Source organism: Notamacropus eugenii, chromosome 1 (assembly GCF_028372415.1).
Source record: "Notamacropus eugenii isolate mMacEug1 chromosome 1, mMacEug1.pri_v2, whole genome shotgun sequence".
Lineage (NCBI taxonomy): Eukaryota > Metazoa > Chordata > Mammalia > Diprotodontia > Macropodidae > Notamacropus > Notamacropus eugenii.
This window is the reverse complement of record NC_092872.1, coordinates 581,185,867-581,209,725: the sequence shown is the minus strand read 5'-3', so window position 1 is coordinate 581,209,725 and position 23,859 is coordinate 581,185,867. Positions and strand designations below refer to the sequence as shown.

The 23,859-nt window shown below is 36.1% G+C and overlaps 1 protein-coding gene across 3 annotated transcripts in view; it reads right to left on the bottom strand.

The window, feature by feature from the left end:
- The window catches only part of PLCB1 (phospholipase C beta 1), an 891,415-nt gene that overhangs the window by 297,900 nt on the left and 569,656 nt on the right, over positions 1 to 23,859 (bottom strand). For all 3 annotated transcript variants that reach the window (XM_072634430.1, XM_072634433.1, XM_072634431.1), the window contains exons 5-7: positions 19,840 to 19,919; positions 11,043 to 11,096; positions 8,765 to 8,840 (exon numbers count right to left, since the gene is read on the bottom strand). In XM_072634430.1, the coding sequence (XP_072490531.1) occupies positions 8,765 to 8,840; positions 11,043 to 11,096; positions 19,840 to 19,919 (210 nt within the window). The remainder of the gene's footprint in view (positions 1 to 8,764; positions 8,841 to 11,042; positions 11,097 to 19,839; positions 19,920 to 23,859) is intronic.

Sequence of the window (23,859 nt, the reverse complement as noted above, 5' to 3'; positions counted from 1 at the left end):
TTTCTTGGTTACTATGATGGATTTGGATTGGTGGTGTTGGGATTTGGCTTTCTGGTGTCTGAATAAACGTTTTTCTCCTGCCTTCTATATGAAGAGTCTGTATTACTTTGTGATTCCGAACTGCACCAGCATATCCATAGCTGTTCTCAGTGCTGGAAATACTGCCTTGGAAATACAGTTATAGGAGTTAAGGAGGCTGAGGAACTGGAAAGGCAGAGTGTTTGAGGAAAAAAATCAACATATATATTGGAGTTTTCTAGTATCAAGGCTGAAAATGAGAGAAAGGCTGTAGTCTAGGTACTGAATTTCTTGGGAAAGGAGGGCAAATGATTTGGAGGAGAACTCAGATTGATTGATATATCTAGGCAGGTGGAGAGGTTACTTAGTGATGGCAGCAGAGAGAGAATCTCAAAATGGCAGTAGGCAGCAAAGAGTACACCAAGTTCTCTCCTGGACTAGTGTACTGGAGACACAATAAATCCAAAACCAATAGTGGAAAGGATGAGCAAGGCTATAATATCTTATGTGGGACAGCCAAGTCTCCATGGGTGCCAGGAGATGGAAGGAGCAAAAGACAAAGAAGTCTAAATTAAAGGGAAATTTACTAATGACAGAATGTGGATTCAAGATGGTGAAATAGAAAGGAATACAGGGATGATATGGAGCATGAGAGAGGTAGGGATGAGTTAGATGGAGATGAGAGTACATGAAATCATTAGAGAGGAGATGGGTGGATTTAGCACAGGCAGCCTGAAACTCTGGATCACTGGGATTAGAAAAGTAAGAGTTGAGGAGTTACTAAGTGTAGGGGTTTTAGTTTCTTTATACTAGAGCTCACATGATCAAGAATCCTATGAAAGATAGACGTGTATCAGTTATACTTCAAGTGTAAAGGCACAGGTGTTGGGTAAGATTATGGAGGTAAATCCTCAATGACAGAAGCTTAGATACTGATCTGGGTCTGGGATAGCAAGATAAGTGATCTGAGAGCAGGAAGCAAAAATCACAGTATATACAGGGCATAATTTTGATGGAATTTGTCTAAGTGGAGTAGTAGGAGATCTTGTACCTGATGAAGGACTTGATTAAGACATTGGGGCTGCCTGTATAGTCCCCCAAGTTCCAGGGGAGTCTGAAAGGTTGTTGATAGCTTCTGGCTATTATATTCTTCCTCTGGGCTTATTCCATGCTCTTCTAGTAGTTTCCTCTGAATGTTGCTTTACCTGGATATGGTTTTCAGGTATCTCAGACATGGTAGGATCATCATTATCTTCTGATAATGTCATAAAGCTACTCTTATTGGGCTGTCTTTGATGGGATCAATACTCTACTGGATCCCACTAATCATGGAGAGTGCTGAGGTTAAGCTGGTATACAGTGAGCTCTAGTGTCTTTGCAGCAACCACCAGGCATATATTCATAAAGGTTGCTCTGACAGCTGCAAGGTGGGCAGTATCTGCTAGGTATTGCTCCCTGGTTCATACTGTCAGGGTTTCCTATCCTAATCAAGAAATTTTTCCCATAAGAGGTGACACCTGAGTTGAACCTTAAGGAGCTCAGAAATTCTAAGAGGAAAAGGTATGGAAGAAGTGAATTCCAATAATGGGAGATGGTCTAAGCCAGACAGAGATAGGAAGAGAGCAAGGGCAGGAAAAGCAAAAACAAAAACAAAACCACAAAAAAGTTTTGTTCAATTTTGTGGATGGGCTGTATGTCAACATTTCACAAAGATTATGTGAACATGCTAAACCCACATATTCTAGCAGAGAATGGTGATGGCGATTCCTAGGGCAGGGAATGGGTGAGTACTACAGGCAAGCAGTAGGAATAGGAGACGATAAAGAGAAGGTAGAAGACACCCAAGAAAGAATCTACCTGTGACAGATTAGGTTTGTTAACCTAATGCACAATGACTGTGAGTAGGCTTTTACTCACTCTATTTTGTACATAAGACAGGGAGTTATTATCAACTTTTCTCTCTCTGACAAGTTTTTGGATTATGGTTTCTCAGTAAATTCAATGGATAAAATCTGTTTTTAACTACTTTAAATGAAGTTAAAAAAAAACGAGGCTAAATGCAATAGTTTAAAAGTGAAATGTTAATAAGGAGTATAATAGTGTGTGTGGTATTCAACTACAATTTGGATGCCATAAGAAACAGGATTTTCTTCTTCTAAAGAAACATGTAATTTCAAAAGTTACAATAATTACTTTGAAATGTTCATTGGTCCATGATGAAAACAGAATATGGGAACAGGGTACACGCTCTCAGTTGACCTGGAGGTGGCAGTTTAATACAACTTTCAATTTAGTAATATTAAAGTCTTTGTAGCTAAAAGAAAATTACAAGTTTTCTTCCCTGTAGAAAATGTAGACCTATCAGCCTAAGGAAGATTTTTTAAAATTATTAAGATATTTGTGTATGTGGGAGAAGCAGGGCTGTTTACAGAGTCAGGAAGACTGAAGTTTAAAATTTGCCTCTGACACATACAGTGCAGGAACCCTAGGGAGATCAAGTAACTCCTAAGTGGTCCAGGCCTCTCTCTAGGGTTGTAAATCACAAAAAGGCTGCTGGTCTGTATCTCAGCATTAGTGAAAGGAACCTATATACCTGGAATTCTTCACTGTGATAAAATCATCAGTCCAGATCATTATCCACATTCCTCCCCACCCCAAAGAAAGTAAAATGGATTTACACTCATTTTCAAAAAAAAATGTGTATTCTTACACCAGTGTAGAAATTCACAGGAACTACTCTAATTACTGCTGTACTCAGTTCATGTTAATGGTCTTTAAATCAAATGCAGACAATGGTAAAAGGAAAGCTGGAAATATTACCAGGAAATTTGAGGAATACACTGTTGGAATTGTCTCTTGCTAGACATGTTTTCAAGTATGCAAGTAAAGTATACACAAAGACTAGGAAAAAAACTCAATAGGACCCACTGTACATCATTGTTAACATATCCATTTATATTGCACAATTAAAACCATAGGGAAAAGGCTCCTGGAAACAATGGCTGCTGAGATACTATCCTCTCTACAACTTGTCCAATATTTTTTTTCTTCTGTAGAGTGCTCCAGGCCTTCCTCACTTAGCCTCATGGGAATCTCATCTGGTGACTGAAAGATGTTTTCTATGGCTGTTGTGTTAGCACATATGAAAATATACGTTGTTGATGTGGACCCGGAATAGTAATTAAACAGTGTTGGTATTTTCTTGTTCTGGAATGGATTTTGGCTTTCACATCTTTATATGAATAAATGAGTACGAAGAAAAACTCATAAAGCTAATTATACCTCTAATGAATAAGGTCTACATTCTAAAACATAGGCTGATTTAGAAAAACAAACAAATGCTTTGGGCATTGTGGTCTTTGTTTAGAAAATGTGCATTATTTTTTAGCCACTAGAGATGTTTATTCAATTTTATAATTCTTTCAGCCCTTTAAAATCTCATTTTGCATTGAAGGTCCCTTGTAGTGGGACTAATTAAATCACATGCCAGTAGTCTGAAGGAATGGAAATTTACTTGAAATATGAAACAGAGTTATATGATTTTGTTTGTCCAGAGACTGAGTGGTACATTGGAAAGAATAATGGATCTGAGAGTCAGAAGACTGGGGTATGGATCCCACCTCTGACACATATTACTTATGTGACATTGGGTAACCTTTTAGACCTCAGTTCTCTCATTTATAAAAAAGCTAATGACTTCTACAATTCCTTCTAGCTTCAAACCTATGATCCTATATCATTTAGTTTTTTATCATTAATTTGATTGACAAATTGAGTGCCATTACTCCATTGTCTTCTTTAGCTTAGAATTTTATTGTATGTAGCACAGTGCCTGGCACATAGTAGGCACTTAATAAATGCTTATTGACTATCAAATTTACTCTAAATCAATAATTCAGAATAAAATAAATAATAAATTAATAATAATAGTTAGCAATTATATATTGCTTTAAGGTTTACAAAGTGCTTCACAGATATTATCTCATTTTATACTCAAAGCAACCCTGGGAGGTAGATGATCCTATTATATTCATCTTATAAATGAAGATATATAAATGAGACAGGCATAGGTTAAGTGACTTGCCCAGAGTCATATGATGAGTGTCTGAGGGAAAATTTGAATTTATCTTCCTTATTCTAAGCTCCCTACTCTACCCAATGGGAAACCTAGCCCTATTGAATAAATTAATTAATTAAAATTAAACAGTCCTACAAATTACTTTAACAGTTTCATTTGAAAGCAGATACACACACACATACACACATGTATATATACATGCATATATGCAAGTATATATGGATGTATGTGTGTATATATGTATATATATGTACATATATGTATGTATGTATGTAGATATATGCTATGTTGTTATCCCCATTGCCAAATATCCTTAAGGTTGAATAGTCATAAATTGAAACATGTTCATACTCTTAAACTTATTTATATTACCTCAAAAATATAGTATTAGATTCCCCCATAGAGACCTTACAAGGCCTTCTATCTCTCTTCCATCTCAATTTCCAAAGTCAAAGTCATCAATTTTATTCTCCCCAGTCCACAATTTCTGAAGCCGTCAGCCAGGTTTTTTAATATACAAGACACAAAACTGATAATAGAGACAGCTGACTCAGCTCCTGGTAAACCAAGAAAGCAATTAATATAACCTTTAAGTACAAAATATAGACAACCAATAGTTTTATTCCATGTTTTGAGTTATGATAAAAAATGTAAATTGGTTTTCTAATGCTCCAAAAATGTGACTGTAAAGCTGTTTAAAGGAACTAGAAATTTTCCCTCTTAAATCAGTTTTGTCCATAAATAACTCCATCTGTGATGTTGAAATACTGATGTAAAAATAAGTTTAATTTCTCCATCAAAAATGAGAAAGATTTCATGGGCTAAATTCAGTTCTTTCAGAAACAATAACAAAATTCCTTTCAAAACTAAAAGTGTGAAAATTCTTGTAAAATGTAAGATAAATTGTCTAGGGAGGCATCTTGAGGACTTCAACAAAGTTATGAATCACCCCCTTCAGCACATTTGGGCTAAGTCTAAGCAGGCTTTCCCTTGGATTCGGTATATACTCGGGGTAGAGTGTATCACAGATTTTGAGGGAGGGGGCATTTTGTACCAACATTTCTTACTGTATTACCTTAGTTATTATTACCTTAAATAGAGTATTTCTAAAAACTAACTGATATTGACTAATGATCCTGGGACAAAAGCATAGTAGTGGAGGCTCATCGGCTACAGTAATAGAATTATACTCTAACCCTCCACAGTTACCCATAGAAGTCTGAGAGGAGATAATGCAGTTACCCTTGCGGGATTCCACTTGTCCGTGATAATGGCATTTGGGAGAGTAGCTTCAGAACATGTACTGCATTTATAATCATTGTAAAAATTACCACAATGATGTAAAAGTTACCAAAATGAGGAGTCCAAAACAGCTCAGAAAATATCTCAATCAGTAAACACATTCTCATTGCCAAAAGGAGAGTTATGGCAGCCAAATACCATGTTAATTTAGATAACTTATTTGCAAAACATTACTGAGGAGGAGGAAGAAAGTTTATTAGAAGCAGTATTGCAGTTGATTTAGTGCTATAGACAATAAAACATTTCACTTTATTAGTTTTAAGAAAGCATTTGATTTGATAGAATAAAATGCAACCTTGAATACTCTCCTCAGAAATGATGTTTTCTATGAATATATCCAAGTCTCAGCCTTTGTGACAGAGTTAAATGACTGTGATACTTTTATTACTCAATAGGTTTTATTTTTCATCTTCTACAAACAGATACCTAATTGTATCATACTGATGTCTGGTATTTGTCAATTCTTGATACAGAAAAAAGTAAAGTGAGAGATCAAGAGAGCCAAAGAACTAGATAGTTTTAAAAGTCAAATAAAATTACTACCAAAAAAAAAAGGAAGAAAAGAAAAGATTGAGAACGTGAGTGTAAGAAGTGAATGAGGCTGGAGAATTAGCCAAGTCTGAATAGCCCTGGGCTAGGACAACAGTCTGCAAGTAGTACTCAAGAAGTTAATGGAAGTACACATACTTCTATTTCCTTTTCTGGTTGTAGTCATAAGAAGTGAGATACTCATTTCAGTGTATAAGGATGGCAAGAAAGGACAGAATTATCATTAATAAGAATAAAAGATCCTAAGTCTAGGATTTAAGAACAGGCTTTTGATCAGTACAAACCATGAAAGAGAATATGATAGCTGTTTGGCAGCACTCTTTGGAGAGCAGATGTCATTAACAAGAGGTATTATAGTTGAGTTAAAAGACAATTAGTTTAGGGCTGAGGCCAGGGTTCTAGTAAAAAGTCTGCCAGTAGCTGTGTGAATTTTTACCAACCAATTAACTTCTGTGAGACTCAGTTTCCTTAATTGTCAAATGTGGATGTTTTATCTGTCCCATTAATGCAAAGGGCTTTAACGAGAAAGCATATAAAACTGCTTTGAAGAACATAAAATATTCACAGTATGTTTGTAATAATTATTACAATCAATCTACCTGTTGAGACCTTGATCCTAAAGGCATCAGGAGACTGTTACAAAAAAAATTGTATATAATAAAAAATAGAGAGAGATTGCCTGTTTCAGAGGCAAGTTTTACAAGTAAAATTGTATAATGTACTTGAAAGCATGGCAACAGGAGGCCTGGGTTTAGGAGCACAGACACACAGCTAGAAACAATCTCAGAAATTATTAAGTACAACTCCCTTACTTTACTCTGTGGAAGCCAGAGAGAAAGTTGTCTTATTTCAACTTGTACTGGTAGATTTTTTTTTTGTTCAGTCATTTCAGTCCTATCTGGCTCTTCATGCCCTCATTTGGGGTTTTCTTGGCAAAGACATTGGAGTGGTTTGCCACTCCTTTCCCAGATCATTTTACAGATGAAGAAATTGAAGCAAATTTGAACTTCAGTCTTCCTGACTCCAGGTCCAGAGCTCTATCCACTGCTTCACCTACCTGCTCCCCTGGTGGAAAAGATAGGATTTTAAAGGAGATTCTCTGACTTCAAATCCAGGTTCCTTCCTCTGTACCATAGAGTATGTTCAACACATTTCTCCAGACTTATCTTACATTACCTCCCCTCATGTACATTCTATGCTCCAGTCAAGTTGGCCTTTCTGATGCTTCTTGTACAGGAAATTCTGTCTCTTGCCTCTGTGTCTCTAGTGTGTATAAACCTTAAGTTTCTTCAAGGCTCAGATCAAATTTTTACCTTCTCCAAGAAGCTTTTCTTGATTTCCCCATTGGAATCACAGAATCATAGCTCTAAATTTGAAAGAGACCTCAGAGGTCACATATTTTAACCTCTCAATTTTACAGATGAAGGAACTGAAGCCTAGAGATGTTAAATGACTGATTTAACCTCACACATGTCAGAGGAAGAATATGAACTCAGTCCTCTCCATTCCAAAGTCCTTTCTCCTATACCACTTTATTAGGACCCTTGCACTGAAATTACTTTGTAGTTACTGAATATTTATCTGTGTACACATTGCTTCACCACTACTTCCATGAAAATATTAGCCTCAATGGCTGGATTTATTTTGTTTTTGTCTGGTACATAACAGGTATTTAATAAATGTTTATTGAATTAAAAATGAGGAGTTTGGATGGGATTACTTTCAGTTCAAATATTTCCTGTTTTATTTCCCACACCATGACAATCAAGAATAAGACCAAAAGGACTTAGGCAGCTCTCAGACCTATTCTACAGACAAATTAATTAGAACATATACTGGTTACTTCCAACAACAGTATTCATGTCCTTCTTGTTAGTACTGAGTAAAAGAAATGTTTTAAATCATGGTAGCCAGGTGAAGTTACTCTGAAAGGCCTTATGTTTGATAGTTATTTATTTTATTCCAGTTTAGTAACCAAAAATCAGAGCTCAAAATTATGGTGTCAGTTTTTCTCACTAAGGGTTATTGTATAAGACTCTGGTAATAAATCGTCAATGAAAGAGGGATGTGGGTTAAGGAAGAGACTATCTTTTCACTATTTATGAAATGGTAATTGGTCTAATAGGAAAACATATTCAAATTTCTATTATTCAATAGGATTTACAGTAGAAACAGATAAAAATGGAAAATGAAGCATATACATTTCCATTTGGAAAATATTATCAAATTCAATTTGAAAGAAATGTTTGTTCTTGTTGAGTGACTTCAGTCATGTCTGACTCTTCATGACACCGTTTGGGGTTTTCTTGGCAAAGGTACTAGAGTGGTTTGCCATTTCCTTCTCCAGCTCATTTTACATATGAGGAACTGAGGTCAACAGGGAAAGACACTTGCCCAGGGTCACACAGCTAGTAAATATCTGAGGCTCATCTCGAAGATGAGTCTTCCTGATTTCCAAGATCAGTGCTCTATCCATTGTGCCATCTAGCTTCTCAAAGAAATGTTACAAATATCATGTTTATATATACATGTGTTGAGAAAAAAGCAAGAAAAAAGGAATGTAATAGCTAATATATATATCTACACATAACTTGAGAAGAAATCAAGAAAAACATATTTGAGTAAAAACAATAGTCTCACAAATTGCAGACACATAATTAATAATGCCTTTGTTGTCTCTCATGTTAAAAATAAGCCAACGGCTTAAAAATTGCTGGTTTACAAGGATATTTTGGTGGAAAGTTACAAGGAATATTTCAGTTTAGGTTGTTTAAAGAGATGTTAGATAAGCTATTCTTAGGTTGGCCATATGCTTACCCTTGAAGATGGAAGACTACAAGCTTCTAAAGCAGTTTCAACTCGTTTTCGGTCTGCTGAAAACAAGCGATAGATGCTGTGAAATGAAAAAAAAAAGAAAAGAATTGGATAAAAGTTATATTATGTTGTTTTATCCTTAATTCTATGGAAATTCAAGGTGAAAATGTTTTAGTAATTCAAATATTATTTGTTACACTAAAAAAAAACACACCAATTTATATTAGAGTCAATATAGCATCATGGCTTCAGGGCCTAAATCTGACACATACTAGCTAGGGGATCCTAAACAAGTCATTTAACTTCTCAGCGACCTAGGTAGCTCTATAAGACTAAGTTATAAGGAGGGCACTGGCCTGTATTGGTAGAAAGGGTTTTTTTCTGGGAACTTCCCTCTATAATGAAATAATAGATCCAGTCCTTCTCTCTATCCCTATCTTAAAAAAACAAAAAGCACGTACTTTGTGTCCACATCTGTGATTTCTGTACTGAATGAAAAACATTGTGCTTGACACAATTATTCTGGCCAGTGTCTAAAACAAACATCGCATCTCCGGAACATAATCCACACTATGAAATGATGGTGATGATGATGATAAATGCTACTTTAAAGTTTTCAAAGTGCTTAAAAATATTATCACATTTGATCCTCACAACCCTGGGAGGCAGGTACTCATATCTATTTTAGCAATGAGGAAACTAAGGCAGATTGAGGTTAAGTAACTTGCCCAACATTACATAGTTAGTAAGTATCTGAGGCTGAAACTGCATTTAGGTCTTTCTGACTCTAGATCCAGCACTCTGTCTTTTGGACTATCTAGCAGCCTCTCTGAAAAATTAATTTAAATGAAGGGACATCAAAAGTAAGAATTTGAAACTATGAAATTGTTTCCTCCCCACCCCAAACAAACTAATCTTATGTGAAAAGATTCTGAAACTTCTTAAATCTGGTAAAAGCAGCCTAATGAAATTAAGGACTAATACAGGAAAACTTCAATTATATAGAGAAAATTGCTATCCCTCACCTGTGGTTTGAGAGACCACCACACAGAAAGAAGAAAGCAAGACTATGGTCCAAAGAGGACAGGTTAAAGATAAGGGTCTTTCTATTACACAATGAATTCTCAACTTTTTTGAGTGTGCCATGGAATCTTTTGGCAGCCTGGTGTAGTCTCTGCATACTTTCACAGAATACTGTTGTTAAATGCAGGAAGTATATTATATATACTTCCAAGGAAACCAGTTACACTGAAAACAGCATCAATCAATCATGATACATTATATATAATATAGACATATGATATAAATGATACACATATACTATGTCTATATGAAGACAATGCTTAATTGTATTTAAATATATTTCTATGTTTATCTATATACATTATTTATTTATTTTTGGTGTTCCACAATCACTACCATACAACCTAGATTTTTTCTTTCCCTCCCTCCCCCTTCCTCCTCCCCACCTACTCCCTCCCTCCTCAAGACAGCATACAATTTTATATAGGTCCTTCACATGCATTCTTGCATGTATTTAATTAAATGTATTTAATACATTTTCACTACAGTCATGTTGCATAGAAGAATTAAAATGAATGGGAGAAATCATATAACAAACCAAAACGTAATACAAAAGAAAATGATTTGCTACAATCTGCGATTGAATTCCACAGTTCTTTCTCAGGACGTGGAAGGCATTTTTGCCTTAAGCAACCATTGGGAATTTTTTAAGTCCTTGCATTGTAATGAAGCTCTAAGTCTACCAGAAAAAGTCCTCGCACCCTGTGGTTGTTGCTGTGCACAAAGTTCTCCTGCTTCTACTCCTTTTGTTCAGCATCTATATACATTTTTTGGGGGTCCTGGATTAAGAACACTATACCATGCTACCTACTACAGTGTAACACTATGTTATTTTACTTTACGCTTCGCACTTTTTTACTCACTTTACTCACTTATTTTTACTCAGCCGGTTATGAACCTAGTGTTATTCTGAAAGGGTGTGTGTGTGTGTGTGTGTGTGTGTGTGTGTGTGTGTGTGTGTGTGTGTGTGTGTGTGTGTGTAGCAAAATGTCATTAAAAATGTGTAGAACAAAAAAAATTCTCTAGCAATGATTTCTAATCTGATCTCTTTCATTACTGGGCTGGGTGACGCAGGTCAAAACACAGAATTCCTTCTTCCTCAGTTTCCTCATCTATACAATAAGGTGATATCAATATGATGTCAACTCAAGCCAATTAAAATTGTTTTTAAACAAATCACAATAGTGATGGAACTTACTTTTTGAGAGGAATTCGTCCTTCAGGAGTGACCTGTAGCTTGAGTTTGGTATAGCTGTTGGGGGAAGAAAAAAACAGCATTCTTTTTAATTCACAGTACTTACAAGAAAATAAAAATGAAACCACTAATCAAATACATTTATGAATCCTACTGTTCTTTAGCCTGCTTTGGGAGAACATCACCACTCTTTCAGACAACTGCATCAATAGCTGAGCAAGGAAGATAATTTAGATTATAAAATTGCTCTTTTAATAAAATTCCTTAAGTACTAAAAAAACCCAAGTCTTTCAGGAGAGTTTGTAAGCCACTTCAATTCATCATTTGTCTGCTCTGATCCTGAACAATAACTATATAGATTGAGAAGTAAGAAAATCAAAGGAAAGCTAGGCTAGAACTTAGAACATGCTCCACATGGTTGGTTTAATGGAATTTAAAATGGATACAATGTAAAAGAGATGAATTTTTCAATATTCCCAGTACAGCATTACCAGAAGAATATATGCATCAAACAGATGTGTTTTTGTTCTAGAAAGTAATTTGAAATCATTAAAAGCAGTGTAATTTTTCAAATGTAATCAATTCTTCCACTTGATTCTCTGCCCAACTTGTCATACATCCACTGTTCTTGTCCCAAAGCTATATACAGGCTGTCTCTCCCATTGGATTGACTATTGAACCGCAAATTACAGCCTAGCTCAGTGGTAGGGAACCTGAAGACTTAAGGTCACATGTGGCCTTCTAGGTCCTTAGGTGCAGACTTTTGACTGAATCCAAAGTGCACAGAACAAATCCCATTAAAGGATCTGTTCTGTAAAACTTGGACTTACTCAAAAGTCCACATCCAAGGATCTAGAACTAGAAGGCCACATAACTGCAAGTTCCCCACCCCTGGAGATAACAGGCATGTTTCATACATTCAGTTTGGCTTGACTGTTAGGGCTATTATCTTTTGAATAACCATGCATCTCATTGAGAACATTTTGCATCACACTTGAGCTTGATGCTATCAGGACAATATTACATTTAAACTTGGCCTTTGGAGGACCCATCTATCTGTAACAAGGGTTTTTGACCTGAGGTCCATGAAGCATACATATATGTGTGTGTATACATACATACATATATATGTGTATGTATGTATGTGTGCACACAAAAAAAGATTAAAAACTGACATTTAGTGAACCCTTCTATAACTCTTCTCCATAATTACAATCACATAGGCATATAATATTGACAAGCTACAAACTTTAATTCACCAAATAAATGCTAGTTACTGTTATTTGTCATTTGGTGAGGATAATAGAGTCACTGAATAAAATTATTCTTACTAAGGAATACTTTATTATTTATTATATGCATGAGAAAATCTTTGTTGGGTGACTTTTAAGGTTGGATTTTGCTCTACTGGATTAAACATTTTATTTTTTTTTTTGGATAATCAACAAAAAATTGAGGTGATGAATCTTGCATTCTAGGTAGCTTTCAGTTAATTATGAGACTATAAAGATGTGGTCTGCTATGAAAATCATTTGTGAAATCCTGCCTTTTAATTTTTCATATTTTCATGGTGTATATCTTTGAGATGTGTGCACACAAAAGATAAAAATGTAGTTGGCACATGGGGTTGGTAGTTATTGAAGTACTCTCAGTCACCTTTTTTGCAAGACTGATGTCTGTCTGTCATTCTTTTTTTATACATAGTGTTGTATCTCCTGCTCTCTAATATAGTTTGTAAAATATTTCCTCAATGGTTTCACATTCATCTTTGATTTTTCTCAATGTATACTTCTGCTAGTCCAGATGTTTTCCCCAATTTTATTTTCCTAACTGCAATTTCTATTTCTTTATATAGCAAATCAGGTGCTAAGAATTTTAAGCCCAAATATAACACTCTCTCAATGATGACAAAAACACATAGAAATAGAAATATTGACAAATTGGCTCCATTTTATATTTACTTGTACTTTCGCCAGTTTCATTCATGAAATGTCCTTGCAATGATATTCATTTGAGTATGAATGCCAAGTGCCAACCTTTCAGGGGACTTGTTTTTGCTTTTACTGCTTATTGCTAATTTTATAAGGTGACATTGCCTATAATTCCCAGCCATTTTCCTCCATTATATTCTGTAAATGTGATTGGTAGCATATGATATGAAAACAATCTGCATTCAAAACTGTTGTTGCCCATGGTCCATGTTTCACTAACGCAAAGAATTCAAGTGTTGGGTGGTATGATATGTAGGTGAAAGCCCAATTTTTATAGCATGGTCAAATCTAACCTTCCCAGTGGGTCATACATAATTTATGTAATTATGTTCAGCTTGGTTCCAATCCAACACATGGACCTTGGCTGAGCCTGCTTCTCACACATGTAAGGCTCCCTTCCTCCTCTTCTGTGTATGAGCAGGTATCCTTTGACTTTTTCTTTTTGGAACATTGTATAATAATTTTTAAAAATCTTTTAATTGGCTGCTGAACTGGAACTGAGAGCACATACAAAAGGTTTAAATTGAAAAATCTGTTTCTTCCCTGGAAGCTCTGAAATGATAAATATTGTGAACCACTGGTTGAGGAAGGAAAAGAATGCCTTATCTCCCATCTAGCTACCATGTGGCCTTAGGGACATGGCAACTGTTTCTGTTGTGTTTTTTTTTTCTTTTATGATCTTTGGTCTATGAGGATTCTGAGATGAAATGGCTCAGGTTAAGATTATATGAGTGGCAAAAGGTCAGTAATGACATTAGTTATCACCTCAGTAATCAGCATAGCAGAGATCACTGTAGCCAACAGCAACAGTAGTTTAGTGGAATGAGGAGCTCCCCTCCTCCATCTGACTGCTGAGCTACCATCTTGACTCAGTACCTCAATGGACTGACCTAGCAGTCAAGAAAATATATCCTGGAAGAAGTCAGTTCAGTTAAGCAAAGGGATAACTCATCATCTATTGTGAGGCTATGCACCAAAGTAGGGACTCTGCAAAAGGGAAAAAAAGGATTCTCAGTGTCAGGAACCATAAGGTAACACATGGCTCCATTTGTCCTTCACTACCTTGTGTGTTAAGTTTGAGCTTACTCATTCCTGGGACTGGTCACATATGAAGGCAAGTGAAGTACTAACTTGAAGTGGATGATGTTAAACAACTTCTGTTCTTATTCTATCTTCTCAGTAAATTCTTCTTTTTCTTGGTAAAAGAAAATTGATAATAATTGATATTGGTTAACTGATGCTGGTACAAGAACCTGGGAGGACTCAAGAGATATTATATCATAAACCCCAACCTAAGGGGATTTTTCAAGTGTCCAAAGGTAGAGATGCTATACTTAAAAATCCCAATTCGAAGTTTTTTGGCTTCTGTCTTACATTAACTGACTTAAGTAAATTAAAAAGAAAATGGTGCTGATACAAGTTCAACATCTTTGCCTTTTATCCATTTTCCACTTTCTGCATTGTTGATTCATTTGAATAGATCACATTTAAACTCTTACAATCACATGAAGGGTTCAGATGATGTCGAATTTGACCTATGCTCTCATTAATCAATGGTCTGACCACAAACAGATATTTGACTCAGTTTTAACTTCCATAATATTAACCATTTGTTTCCTATCAAGATATATCTATTTTTATTTGTTGTGATGTTTGGTGTTTACCATTTTCAGTGCCTTCTGACTCTTCTGGAAGAAAATATTCACCATATGTAGCTATGAGACTTGTATGTAGCCTAAGAGTTTTTGATCTTCTTTTCTCAAACCAGAGCAAGGTTTTTCAAAATATTCAAAATATTCTCCCTATTACCTCCTACTGACTGAAAAAGATGCTGGTACATAAGGTATAATTTGGCTTCAAGTTGAGATGCCTAAATATCCCATGACATAGTGTTTTTATTGCCTTTGGGTGTACAAGGAAATAAACTTCAATAATTCTGTTTTGATTTTTTTTCCTTCACTCTCAGAGTCTATGCTTTGCTTAGTAATTTTTTGTAAATTCCAGGTCATTTCCACAACACAATGGGCATGTGGGTAGGAATTTTTGAAGCGAAAAATACATATTGCCCAGATTATGATATATAGTTGGACAAGGGTAGCCAATTAACCCAGTCCATGACCACAGAAATAGTTACAGAAAAATACGTGTTTATGTATCTGTATATCCATGTATCTATCTACATCTCAATATCTATCTTACCTCTTTTTCTGTCTATATCTAAATCTATATCTATTTTGGACAAGCAGTGCAGATGAACAATAACCTAGGACAGATCAATAATAGCTTAGGGTATATGTATTGTAGTGAAGAGTGCTCTGTTGGAACTAAGATACTCTGAGTCTGAATCTCAACTCTACTGCTTACCAACTGGTATGACTTTAATCAAGTCACTTCCCTGCCTGAGTCTCAGCATTCCCATATGAAAAATGAGGGGGCTGGTTAGATGATCTCTAAAGTTCTTTTCATCTCTAAATCTATAGCATCTGAGGTTTAAGAAGAAAATGAAAAGATGATATTGGGCTGGATCATATTTGGGAAATGGTGTCACATTTATGACAGTTGGCTATTGGCAGTTCTCTCAATCCCACAAACCAATCTTTGGCTTATACCAAATACCAGTATAAACCTATGACTCATGGAATCCGATTGCCTCACAATAATAAAAATTAAAGGTGTCCTAAAGGAAAGTAGAAAAATCATGGTGTGTATTAGTGAAAAGATTTCTGGTTTTGAAGTTCATGTACCTGGGTTCAAGCACTGACTCTGCTAAATGATACCTGTGTGATCATGGATAAGTAATGACCAGTTTCCTCATCTGTAAAATGAGCGTTTAAACTATATAATCTGAGAGATCCATTCAAATTCAATTTAATTCTGTGATCCTAAATTACCAGAAGCATGTTGTCAGTAGTGACATGCATGAGAAGTAGCGTAAAAAGCATCATTAAGAACGTAAGATAAGGGCATAAATTGCTTTTCCTTCCTCAACCAGTGGATTTGTGAGTATAGCATCTTTACCTTTAGACACTTGAAAAATCCCCTTAGGATGGAGTTTGTGGTATAATATCTCTTGAGCCCTCCTGGGTACTTTCACCAGCATCAGTTAATCAATATCAATGATGTGATAAGAGATGGACACACCAAGTACACAGAAAATACTAAAAGAACCAAAGAAAGTCCTTCAATGTTCGCATCCTCTCTTCATGTATGGTTTATGGGAAGGCATGAATAAACAATAATTTATTAAGCCCTAGTAATGATAGATGAATTACTTGAGACAAGCAATAATCTGGATATGGTATCATTTTCTTACAAAAATCTACATGCGTGTGGTGTTTCCACTAACCTTACACTGACTGAGAATAGCTGACATGGACCAGATGAAACTGAATTGGGATTTTTTTAGGATGTCAAAATCTATCAATGTTATTGTCTAAATCAGTAAATTTGATCATTTTATTCTGTCCCTTGTAATTTAACATACCACTGCACTATATGGTAAGTTCTAGGGAAATAATGAGAACACCTGGACAGTCCCTGCTTTCAAGAAGTGTTTTATTATATACATGTATACATTCACACATATATATATACACACATACATATGTACGTATAGATATATATTTGTATGTATGTATGCATTTAAGGATTCAAATACAGGAAAATGGAAAGGTTCATTTGGTTAAAAGGTATCACTCACATGAAGGGCGAGTGACAAGACCTGGGAGTTGTTAGGACATATTAGCAAGTAAGATAGCAATGACTGGGCACAAAGGTCCAGTGGTCCTTCATCTTACTGGAAGGGTTATAGTTGGTGACTCCTTGCCTATAAAATGTATGAGTGACCCTATCTGGCAGAAGATAAAGGAGGTCTAGAGGGGCTTGGCCCACCACTTTGGGGAATAAGGGAAGTAGACTTGAGGGTTGGAGTAAAGTGAAGCTTTTGAGTTCCTTTCTGTAAGGATATAGATGGGGGAGGGTCAGTGTCCTAACTAGGAAGGGGTCAGGGGAAGGGAACATTGGAACAAAGGTTGTGGGGAGGGCTTCCCATGGACTCTGCTCCTTCTGGGCCCTCTGTGTGAAATCTGGACAATCAAAGAGGCTGGAGTAGGGGAGGGGGGAAAGAAATGTAAAAGAATTATGCATTAAAAGGAGGCAATGAAGTTTATGCTCTTCACTACACAAAGGACTACCCATACTATTGAAATAATTGATCCATTTATATATCTATGCATTGCATATAAGGTAAATATGTTAAAATAGTTTTATACTCTGGGCCCACATTCAAATACAAATTAGAAGTAACTTTAGGGTCTTCTCCATTTCTCCTTAAATAGAAAATGAATTGGTGAAAACTGAGATAATTTTTGTTTGTTGCTGAATTTTTCTACTAGTTGGTCTTCTTTCTTAGCTTCAGGTACTTCCTGTACTAGAGGAAGATGTGATATCAATTTAATTGTCTCTACGTTGGCCCTTTGCAAGCTCTTCAGGGTAACAAGGCACTGAATTGAAATCAATCTATCACACCTATAGCAAAAAGGTTGTCTGGAATCTGCAAACCATGCAATATGTGTGTGTGTGTGTGTGTGTGTGTGTGTGTGTGTGTGTGTGAGACATATATATATATATATATATATATATATATATATATATATATATATATATATATATATATATATATACATATATATATATATACACACATACACGCATTACTATGCCACATCACATAAGTGTACAACCCATTCATTCTTTGATCTGAATGTAGTAAGTTTTAGATACCTTGGACAGGAACTGCCCTCATTTATTAAGATGAAAGGAATTATCTGAAAATTATATGACCTGGTTCTAAAGAGCTAAATGCCTTTAATTATTATAAGATTTAAAACAGTGGAAAAACTTTTCCTGTCAAAACCAATACCTGCTTGAGTAGGTCTGATTTAATAATTATATGTATACATTGGAAATGCAAGAGAGTCCAGGGGCTTATTAATTAATGAAACTCAAGTTGATTTATAAACCTTCAGGCCTCCATCACAAAGTAAATTACACTGACTATGGGTGGAGGGGGCCCAAGAAATTGGACTGGACATAGGAGCACAAGAATGTGGGACTAGATGTCCCAACTTCAGGGTTTCTCAGAAAGCATGTATCTGGGTTTGCTGTATATCTGAGTTTTTCTGAAAATTAATGTTAAATATGAGCCTTTTCATACTAAAGGCAAATGAACTGGTTCAAGTAACAATGACCAATCTTTTTTACATCCCTTGAGAGTACGTAGTACTTGTAGATCAATCAATCTTCATTCATAAAACAAATCTCAGTCATTCATCCTACTCTCTCAGAACACTTAGAGGAATTAGAGATATTTTTTGGATATATGACTAATGACATGCTGACCTCAAGCTTAAGTCTAGTTGGAAAGACAGGACTAGCTCCTATTAAAACAGTTAAAGAATACATGAGTGATGAACTGTGCAGTACTTATAAGTTACAATACGAATTCAGAGAAGGAAATAATCAGTGTGATGGGTAGAGAAACCAGGAAAGGTTTAAAGGAGAGGATTTTCTGGACCTGAGCCTTGAAGGATGGGTAGGTTTGGAAAAATAGAAGAGGAGGAAGTACACTATATATAGCCTAATATACAAGCCCATGATTATGAATTAATGGACTGTCCAAATACGAACATGGCCACAACTCAAAAATAAAAGCCATCAGTCTTCATTTGCCTTGGCCAACTAGATGCTGACAAAGTGGTTTTGACTAAATAGTAGTTTCTTAATCTTTTTTTCCTTCTTCTTCCCTTCTCCTTCTTTTATCTAGTTAAAACATTCATTCCTCCTACTGTCTATCTCATCCTATGGTACTTTTCTTGTGAACTTCTGTTTTCATTGTTGCAAAGATTAGACTCCGTACATTGACTCATTGATCTAGAAACAGCGGTGGCTTCACTGAGGCTCACTACCAGAACTTTAAAATGCCAGAAAAACAAGTAGCATATACCATTCATTCTCCTTCTTGCACTAATAATTGGGATATATGCATGAATTTATGTATATGGATGAAAAGGTAGGTTGCACCATAGATAAACTGTTAGGCCTGGAGTCAGGGAGACCACAGTTTAAATACAGCATCAGTTGTTTACTAACTGAGGCCCTGGACATTCTATTTAACCTCTGTTTATCTCTTTAGACTGTAAAATGAGGGTGATGATAATAGTACCTAGCTTTCACAGTTGTTGAAGGGATCAAATGAGATAAAATGCTCAGCACAGTGACTGGCACATAGTAGGTGTTTAACAAATGCTTGTGTCCTTCCTTCCACATGGGGGTGGGAGGGTCTAGGATTTCATTAGTACAGCATTTATAAGTTAAAATCTAGCCCATACAGCCAGTATATGAAATTTTAACCCAGGTCATCTTCTACTCATTATTCCACACACCCTTTCTAATAATAGCCATAACACTTGCAAATGCAGAAGGAGAAAAAGATAAAGCATTCTTTGTTTTTAATCCTGGGAGCTGATTCCAGGATCTGGAAGTTCTTCCCTACTATGTGCAATGGAATTAACACATGGGCATGCAAGCATGTTGTTCATCAATAACTCTAAAAGACAGTTTTCTGAAAGGAGTTGTGTTTCTTGGCAATTTTCCATGATCATATAGTGGAACACAACCCAAGAGGAAAATCCGTGTTTATAACTATGAAAAAGTCAGCAATCACATAAACAAAAGGCTAACAAAGGGGAAAGGAAACTGACTCAGAAAAAGAAGTAACACCCTTACCAATAAACATTTGAGGTACTTACGCTTTTTCCAGAAATGCATCCCTGGACATGTTTTGTGCCAGCAGGTTTGTTGCCAAACTGAAAACCTCATCTGTCCATTCCTAAAGAGACGGAAGTTAGATTTTCTGTTAGTTCAGATAAAGCACTGTCATAAGAGGTTGCTTTTTACCTTTATAGCCAAAAAGACAAATGGATTTAATTTGAGTTTCTGTTGCTTGTAAGAAATACATAGTCCACATAGGTTCCCCACCTCCTATCTCAGCTTTGTTACTGCTCCTTTGCTTAGGAAAAAACATTTTTTTTACATTTGTCTTGGTGTATTTCTTCTTCTGGTTTACTAGAGGTTTACTGTGTGTTTTGAATGTGGGTACATGTATATGCATGCATGTGTGCGTATATATATGTTGTTTAGTCATTTCAGTCATGTCTGACTCTTCATGATTCCATTTGAGGTTTTCTTGGCAAAGATATTTGAGTGGTTCACCATTCACCATCTCCTTCTCCAGCTCTTTTTACAGATGAAGAAACGTAGGCAAACAGGCGTAAGTGACTTTCCCAGGGTCACAGAGCTAGGAAATTTCTGAACCAGATTTGAACTCAGGAAAATGAATCTTCCTGACTTTAGAACTGGCACTCTATCTACTGTGACACATAGTTGTCCTGTGTGTATACATGCACACATATGTGTGTGTATATATATACATATATATACACATAAATACACACATACGTCTAAATTTATTACAGAATATTTTTAAATAAGGAATTTCAATAAGTTAGTAATTACATGGTCTGCCCAGGAACGAAAAAGGTACAAATTCAAGACTGGATTTTTTTATGCATATTGGGAAACAGGGACAGGACATTTAACCTCTTTGTACCCCAGGTAACTCTTAAAGATTATAGATTATAGATGGAGTTCTTTACATAGATAAAACCAAAAGCCCTGCCCATCCACAACAATAACAAAACAAACATATGTGGTCCACTGATTTCCAAACAGCTTCAAACTCAACTCTCAAACAAACAGAAGGCCAAGATACAATTTTAATTTTAGGTCCAAGAGGAACAGGAAGCTAGGTGGCAAGAGGCAGGGAGTAATAAAGAAGACTCATCTTGAGTTCAAATCCAGCCTCAGATACTTACTAGCTGTGTGACCCTGGGCAAGTCATTTAACCCTGTTTGCTTCAGTTTCTCATCTGTGAAACGAAATGGAGAAGGAAATGGCAAACCACTCCAGTGTCTTTGCCAAGAAAATGTCAAATCGGGTCATGAAGAGTCAGACACAACTGAAAAAGAGGCTGAAATTAGACTAGCAGATTAGAATCTGCCAGTAGACTTTGAAGCCCTAGTTGGCACATTTCCAAGGCAGTTGCCCCTGCCATGCCCCCTTCTCTGGATGTTTTATCCTGTTGTTTTACATAATTCCTGGCAGGGACAGGAGCGAATTTAACCACAGCAACATTTCTTGTTTTTTTCTTCAGATATTTCCTTGTAATCACTAAGCCCCTGCTGATCTTGAGGCTTCTAGTGAAATGAAAGACTGATACTTTAAAAAAAAAAAAAAGTTTGAGGACTTCCTATTCTTCATGAATACTGCAAAGCTACAGTAAACTTTCTGGCAAAGACTATTTTTACAAAAGGGCAATGAAATAGTGAACTGCATAATTAACTAGGGAGTTAAATGGATAGTATCTTGCACGCTGGAGGTACTCAAATATTTTCAAGAGGAAAGAGTTAAATTTTTCACCATTTCTCTGTCTTTTTCCATTTTCTTTATCTCTCCTGTCTCAGAGAAGGAGGATTTTCTTTTCGTTTGCAAGGCTTATTTCTTTTTCTTTGTTCCTCACCTCACACTTTGGGATCTTGCTTCATCAGTCGTGATCCCTTGCCAGCCCTTGCAAGTTAAATTTCTCCCTCTGTGCTCATACACTCATCCTAGAACTTATACTTTGATCTCTTCTTTTCAAAGAAAACTCTTCATCCTCCTTCCTCCATGTATGCTATTACTTCCTTCCATTTTCACACCAAACTTATCCAAAAGATAGAGTTGTTTACACTTTGTAGCATACTTACCTTTTAACCCCTAAAAATCTTGATTCCATATCAACTATTCTATTAAATTGCTTACAAAAGATTGTGTGACTTCCTAAATCAAGCAATCACTAAGTATTTGTTAAGTGCTTACTAAATCCTAGGTGATGTGCTAAATACTAGGGATTTCAAGAAAAATAAAATGGTCCCTGAATTAAAAAATATTCCATGTCTATATTGATGTATGTAATATAAATGTAAAAAAATGGAAGATAGCCTTAGAGAGAAAGGCACTAGCACTTGGGAGAATTGGGAAAGACTGAAAGGAGGAGGTGGTCTTAAAGGAAGCCAGGGATTCTAAGAGTCAGAACTTAGAAGGGAATTTCAGTTTTAGTGGAAAGCTAGTGCAAAGGTTCTGACATAGGAGATAGGGTTTGTTGTGTGTGGAACAGTAAGGAAGCAAGTATAACCTGACTATAGAATGTGATGAGGAGAGTAATGTGTTAAAAGATTGGGAAGAAAGGAAGGGGCCATGTTGTGAAGAATTTTAAATGCTAAACAAAAGACTTTGTATTTGATCCTAAAGGTAATTTGGAAGCACTGGAATTTAGCAAAGTGGTTGGATAATGTCATAAGACCTACATTTTAAGAAAATCACTATATTCAGGATGGGCTAGAGCGGAGAGAGACTTGAGTCAGGGAGATCAATTAGAAGGATATTGCAATAGTTTGAGTGAGAAGTGATGAGGACTTGTACTAGGGTGGAATCTGTGTGAAAAAGGAAAGAAAGATGAGAGAAGGATTTGAGAGTCTTAATAAGAAATTACAAGATTTAGCAACTAATTGGATATGTTTGGTGAGTAAGGGAGACAGAGAGGAAGACACTAAGGATGTGAGTATGAATCACTAGAAGAATGGTGTTTTCAACAATAATATAGAAGTTCAGAAGGATGGGTTTGGGGGAAATAGAGTACATTCTGTTCTGGACATGTCATAACTTTCATGGCATCTGGTTCAAAATGTCCAATAGCCCAGTGGTGACATGGGCCTGGAACTCAGGAGAGAAACTAGAATTGGATAAATGGAATTTGAGCCTCATATGCATAGATGATAAGTGAATCTGCAGGAGTCAATGAGATCACCAAAGGAAATAATATCAAGTGAGAAGATAAGGTCTAGAGCAGAGCCTTGGGAGACATCCACAACTAGTGGACATAACATGGATAAAGATCCAGCAAAGGAGACTGAGAAGGGGTGGTCTGGTCATGAGAAAGAGGACCAACAGAAAGAACAGTCACAAAACATGAGGAGAGTTTCCAGGAAGAAAGGATTCTCAATGGTACAAAATTATGGAGAGGGGTTAAGAATGATGAAGGTTGAGGAAAGGGCCACCGTGCTAGGCAATTAGATATCTTTGGTAATTTGGAGAGAAGTTGCAGTCAAATTATGAGGTCAGGAGAGAAAGTGATAGAAGTATAAACACTTTTTAAAGGAGGCTTAGTTGAAAAGAAGAGGAGAGACAAGATGGAAATTGGCAGGCAGAGAAGCATTGAGTGGGGATTTGTTTTTTAAGGATGGCTATGTCTGTAAGAAACAAGGAAGGAACAGGTAGATAGGAGGAGATGTAGAACATTAGAGAGAGTGAGGCAACATGCCATTTGTGTTAGGACAAAGGAACAAAGAATTGGAAAGTGGAAAATAACAGAGTTGAATTACTTCACCTTTTGGTCAAGATTCAGAAGGGAATTTAATGTAGCCAGATGAGGGTAACGCCCTGAGATAGACCTTAGAGGGATTGGAGGCCATAGGAGGGAGAAAAGTATAGGCTTTGGGAAGGTTCCTGGATGAAGCACTTCTACTCTTCATTATCTTTTACTTTCCAATCCCTTGTCTAGCCTCAACCATGGATTACTCTCACCATCCAACTACTTCGCTCATCCTCATGTACTGCTAAATGGAACTAGAAAAAATCACAAAACTATGCTGAACCCTCACTGCAAGAAGACA